Source organism: Myotis davidii, unplaced genomic scaffold, assembly GCF_000327345.1.
Source record: "Myotis davidii unplaced genomic scaffold, ASM32734v1 scaffold363, whole genome shotgun sequence".
Taxonomy (NCBI): Eukaryota; Metazoa; Chordata; class Mammalia; order Chiroptera; family Vespertilionidae; genus Myotis; species Myotis davidii.
The window spans coordinates 1,918,772-1,925,093 of NW_006294069.1; the positions used below are offsets into that span (position 1 = coordinate 1,918,772).

The window sequence follows — 6,322 nt, forward strand, 5'->3', positions numbered from 1 at the left end:
GGACCGCCCGGGTCCGGCGGCCGCGACAACAGCCGTGGCCGCGACCTCAACCGCAGCTTCCCGGACCAGTTCAGCTCGGGTGAGCCGCCGGCCCTGGACGACGTGCCGGAGGTGCGCGCCCTCATCGACTGGATCCGCAGGAACAAGTGAGTGTCCTCCAGCCCCCTTCCCCCTCCTTGACCCACCGGAGTCTCCGGGCGCAGGCAGGGCCCCGCAGGCCTAAGGGCCCGGGTAGGAGCGTGGAGGGCGACCTCCCGTAGCGGGCACAGGCCCCAGGCCGCTTAGCCTCCTGTTGCTCTAATCGCCCGAGAAGCTCTGCCTAGAGGCGGTCATCTGTTCAGCGGATGGGCAGAGAGCAGTTTGGCTCCAGGGAAGACTCCTTTCTGGCATTCTGGTCCCCGTTTTCCCAGGATCATGGAATAGGAGCGATGGAAGAGACCTGAGGGATGACCTCGGCCAGCTCACGCCTTTGACAGATGAGCTGCCAATATTGCGATGATCTTACTGCCCTAGGCACTGTGCGAAGCCCTTCCCGTGGCCACCGGCCGACGAGCTGGACACCATTCAGATTCCCGTTTTCCATACGGGAAATAGTCAGGTTGGCTAAATAATTGACATAGTAACAGAGTGTCGTTGGGACTTAGACTCCGGCGGGTTGTTCGAGCTCTTCGCTGCCGCCGCAGAGGGAGACTGGAGCCCAGGAATGATGGAGGAGGACACTCCCAGGGTCTTCCTCTTGGCGGGTGGACAGGCGCGGGTTCTCTTCCAGTCTGCACTACCTCTGACTCAGCTCAGGAGCCCATGGGTATGGCTGGAGGCCTGGCACAGATCTGGATGCTGCACCTGTGAGTGAGCGGCTTCCTTTCAAACTCGCTGAAGGGTTCCTGATACCATCTGTGCACTTTATGGTCACCCTCAGTACACACCTTCAGTGCTATTAAGCACCATGTGGGATTTTAAAAAAATGAAAAGCACATGAGGATCTCAAGAAATTGGTGTATGACAAAAGAATATTATACATATATGTATACATGGGGTGTGTTTATGTATCCAGTAAAACTTTGTAGGGATTGTTCCTACTGCAGAGTGTGTGTGGTCTGCAATAATATGGATTATCTCTGTGGAAGAGGTAGAACTTGAACTGAGCCAAACGGAGGCAAGGAATAAAGGAAGGTTATCCCTAAGGTCTCTTCCATCGCTCCTATTCCATGATCCTGGGAAAACAGGGACCAGAATGCCAGAAAGGAGTCTTCCCTGGAGCCAAACTGCTCTCTGCCCATCCACTGCCCATCCAGATGGAATAACGTCTGAACGCATGCGCCGCCTCCCCTTCTCAAGGATCAGCTTTGCCAGGATATCCCCATTTTTTTGTGTGTCTTCCTGAAGCTTGTTAATCTTTCCATCTTGATTTGAAGGAGATTTTGGAGTGACAGATAAGATAAAAGTAATAATGAGCAAAGAAGTTTCTTTATGGGAGTTGGAATGGTCTCTTCTAGAAAATTTGTGGGCTTTGTGACATGTCTAGATTCTTATCTTAAAGCTATACTCCTCCTTTTGAGATCCCTTGCAGATATTTAACTTCACATATGCTTTCAGGGAAGATTGTTTTTCTTTTAAAGATAACCATGTCATGACCTCTGAACATTCGCATAAGAAATATAATGTACATCTTTTAAAAAATATATATTTTTATTGATTTCAGAGAGGAAGGGAGAGGGAGAGAGAGATAGAAACATCAATGATGAGACAGAATCATTGATCAGCTGCCTCCTGCACGACCCCTACTGGGGATGGAGCCTGCAACCAGGGGATGTGCCCTTGATCGGAATCAAACTCCGGACCCCTCAGTCCGCAGGCTGAAGTTCTGTCCGCTGAGCCAAACCGGCTAAGGCTACATCTTTTTTTAAATCCTCACCTGAGGGTATGTTTTTCATTGCTTTGAGAGAGGGAGGGAGGGAGGGAGAGAGAGAGATAAAGCAGCATCGCTATGAGAGAGAAACATAAATGCATAATGATGGCAGCTTTATCTAGGATGGAGTGAGAGAAATTGTTCAAATTCAGAATATGGGTATTTTGGCTAAGGCTATCTTTTTTTAAATCCTCACCTGAGGGTATGTTTTTCATTGCTTTGAGAGAGGGAGGGAGGGAGGGAGAGAGAGAGATAAAGCAGCATCGCTATGAGAGAGAAACATAGGTCCATTGCCTCCCATACATGCCCTAACCAGGGACTGAACCTGCAACTTGGGTATGTGCCCTGCCAGGAATCAAACCCACCACCTTTCCGTGTACAGTACCACACTCTAACCAGCTGAGCCACACTAGTTAGGGTGACTTTAATGTTTATCTTATTATCAGAAGCTGTGATGGCCAGGATTTTTCCTAAATGATATATCAAATGCAGTTTGCATTGCCCCCCCCCTTTCTTTTTAAATCCTCACCTGAGGATATGCTTTCATTGATTCTGGAGAGAGAGGAAATGAGAGGGAGGGAGAAACATTGACAGGTTGCCTCCCGAACACACCCTGTCAGGGAATGAACTGGCAACCCAGGTATGTGCCCTAATCGGGAATCGAATCCACAGCTGTTCAGTGCACAGGACAGTCCTCCAACCAACTAAGCCACATCCGAAAGGGCCATCACAGCTTCAGTGACATGTTTAAAATGCCCTGTCACGACCTTTGCGAGGATGTAAATTCTGTGGCTAGATTCTTCAATTCACTGTTCTGCTCTGACCAAAAATGAAAATGAGCTTTGTCTTGGTGCAAGTCACCTTGAAGCTATACAGAAAGCTTTAAACTTTAAATTTGGAACCCCAAATTCACACTCTGGTTAACTCTTTTATATCCCCAGTATTTAATGATTATAAGATATGGTCTGGTCCAGCTAGTTCAATGATAGGAACTTGTGAGGATTTTAAAAGCTCACCTGTCTCAGTTGGTATTACATAGGAAGTCATTTTGTTTTGAGACTGTGGACTACTCTAACCATACCCAACCATTCTTCAAACATGTAACTCTAATTAGAAGAGAAAGTAGGTGACTATATACAGTATAGGGTGAAAAGTACACCCATCCATCCTGTCTTCAAAAATTAACTCAAAATGCATATTCTTTAATTATTAATAGCAGAGGACACTGATGTGATTAAAATAAAAAACATAAGCACACACACAATTTGAGACTGATGCCTAATTAAAGAGAGTCGGCTTTATGAATAGGAAATTTAAAAACCACAAGCATTAGTCTGTCTGTCTGGGGAAATTACCTTTTTTGGTGTATTTGTGAAATAAATCATTTGAATAATATTCTTGTTATCCTATTCACTTAGCTATATTAGAAATAGATTTTTGTTATTTTGACTATGTAAAATTTTAAGACTTACTTTCTCCTGCTTAGAAAAGTGAAGTTTATTTTCTTTTGCTCACTTTAAACTATCCAGGGGATGTTTTTGTGCTATTGATAATTGAGACATATATTTCGGAAAATATACAGATTTTAACTATTATTTAAATATTTTATAATTTATTTGTCATATATATCTTTAATTAAATATATCTACTTAGATTTTAATAGATTTGCATATACATTTTTTGGTATCTTTGTGAAAAGCATTATATTGGGGGATGGTGCCGAATACTTGTGGAGGATTATGTGTATATCTACAATTTCTTCAATCTTTAGAATGTAGTTTATCAGACATAAAGTTTGCTTAACTTTTACAAGTTATTTATAGAATTATCTGTAGAATATAATAAACTTAGAGATTTACATTTTAGTATCTATAGACTCTTGTTTATAATATTTGTAATATACTTAGCAGCTACTTTAAATCTTACACAAGGAATGATATATGATGCTGAAGTCAAGTATAGTAATTGATTTGAATGAAAACCATACATACCTTTCAAATAAAATTGGGTTGATATACAAAGTTGGTTTGACAAAGAGTGGCAATGGTACTTTTAAACTGTAAATAGAGTAAGGAAAATCTAATAATTGAATTTTATCACTCTCGGACATTGCAAGTATATCATTGTTCTATAAGTACCATATTTGGTTTGACCATTTTAATATTTCTAAAAAGTGTTGCAAGAATTGTTGAACAAAGAAAAACAGCATTTGGTAGAGAATCTTGGAATGTTGTTTTAATTGAAAATATGTAATTAAAGTAGCATGTTTCAGTTATTTAGAATATTTAGTTATTCATTTTATTTCAGTAGAATACAAATGTCTTGAGGGTATTTTGTGTTTGTTTCTTCATGGAGGTATTCCCTAGTCTAGTGTATAGACCGTTTGGCACATAGTTGACGCGCAAGAAAATTTGTTGCTGAATGAATTGCCTGAACTGGGCCCCTTCTTGTAACTTTCCCAAAGTGGAGAGGTGAGAGGGGAAGTCTTCAAATTATTTTTGGCATGCAAACCAGAAAGTAAATTGTTAATACTTTAAACTATGGAGGAGGGATCTGTAAGGTGGAGTTACAATATGTAATTAGTTTTTGGTTGTTTTTTTTGGTATCATTGTGTCATCCAAGGTCTGTCTGGCACTGCTACTGGGGAGTAGAAGGATAGTCTGTAAGGCAGTGATTCCCTAAACAAGATTCCCTAAACAGTTTACTCTTTAGCAGTGAGTTCCAAGTGGTTTCAAACACTGTTCTACAGCTTACTGCTCTCCAAAGAAGGAACATTTGTTGAGCAGGTGCTATAAAGCAGTTGTTTTGCTGGAGATGTTTCATGTGTGTTAGTTTACTTAATTCTTATGGCAACCATGGGAAGCAGGTAGCATTAATCCCCATTTACAGATGAGAGAGAAACTATGGTTCAATGAATGTAAAGGCAGTAAGTTTCCTGGTCATGTTTTCAGTGAGACGGGCCTGGGAGACAATGTTTTACCCACATTTGGCTGGTTCCATAGCCTGTGCTATTGCCACGATACCAATGGCATTCTCCGGTGTGTCTGGAAGCGTGCTAATTATAATTATACTAGTTTTTAATTAGTCGCTTTTCATAGTCTATTTAAGTATTTAATCACTGTCTTTAATGGCTAAGTTCTGTCTGCTGATGAACAGATTCTGTGTAGTTTTCATTGTTTGATCTCTTCTGAGACATACCATACGTTTAGTTTTCTTTCTAGCATGTAGAAATAAATGTTATTTATCAACTCCCTTTAGGATTTCTGTAGGTCAGGTCATTTCAACAACAAAAAGGCAGAAGCAAGAAAATCCAGTTTTAAGTACAAAGAGAAAAGTGTTTAATCTCTACTCATAGTGATAAACTATTACATGAGGGAGAGATGTATAAATAGGACTTCAGTCTATTTTTGCCTTTAGCTTTCACCATAAAAGGAGTGTTTCTGTATCTATAAGTTTGACCACACTGTAAATGGGTTCACTTAAAAGTAGAAACATAAAAAAGTAAAAATGTTTCTTTTATAGGAGCAGTCTTGTCTCCCTCCCTGTCAGTTTATTTTCTAACAGCCCAATCAGGAACCTTGGGCCCAGAGAGAGAGCTGCTTTTACAGTGATGCAGTGGAGGACTAGTCTTTCATGTGCTGTATTGTTTTTCCCTGAAAGCAGCTCAGTGTTTCAGGTTCCTCCCCCCACCCCTCACCCCCAGTCTTCTCAGCTGTGGCTTTTCTCTTGAAAACGTGAATTTAGTGTATTGGGAACACATCCCGTTTCAAATTAGACTCCTTATCTTTAAAAAGCATGAAAGTTACTAACCTAATGTATTCAACAAATATTTATTTACACAAGGCACACTTTCTACGAAATCAACACATTATGAAATACATGTTTTAGGTTCGACTAATATGAAATAGTCATTTTTTAGGTCCAAAAATATTGAATATTGGTAAATGCACATTGTTTGACCTAATACATGAATTTAGAATTCTCTGAATAAGACGTCTCCTGAAAATATTAATTTATATTGTGTTATCCAACTACTTTTTTAATGATGGGAAAAAAATTTAAGTTATTTGAAGTTAATTAGAATTGTAAAAACTGTTTAAAATTTGTTAAATTGATAATTTCTTTCCATTTGTTGTTGTTGATCTACTTATAACAGCTGATAGAGTTGTTTTCTAGGTATCAAGAGAGATACTGGGTTTATTTATGAAAGATATAAAAAAATGTTTAAATTCTCACCTGAGGATATGCTTATTGATTTTAGAGAGAGGGGAGGGAGAAAGGGAGAGAGGGAGGGAATGAAGGGGAGAGTGAGAAAAAAAATCAGTGTGAGAGAGAACATTGATTGGTTCCTTCCATGCATGCCCTGACCAGGCCGGGGATAGAACCCACAATGTAGGTATGTGTCCTAACTGG

The 6,322-nt window shown here is 40.4% G+C and overlaps 1 protein-coding gene across 1 annotated transcript in view; it reads left to right on the forward strand.

The window, feature by feature from the left end:
• Window positions 1-3: 3 nt before the first annotated feature.
• CPD (carboxypeptidase D) overlaps window positions 4-6,322 on the forward strand; it is a gene marked incomplete at its 5' end in the record, with an annotated part of 78,969 nt that continues 72,650 nt past the window's right edge. The window contains one exon of the mRNA XM_015566802.1: window positions 4-146. Within this exon, the coding sequence (XP_015422288.1) occupies window positions 4-146 (143 nt within the window). The remainder of the gene's footprint in view (window positions 147-6,322) is intronic.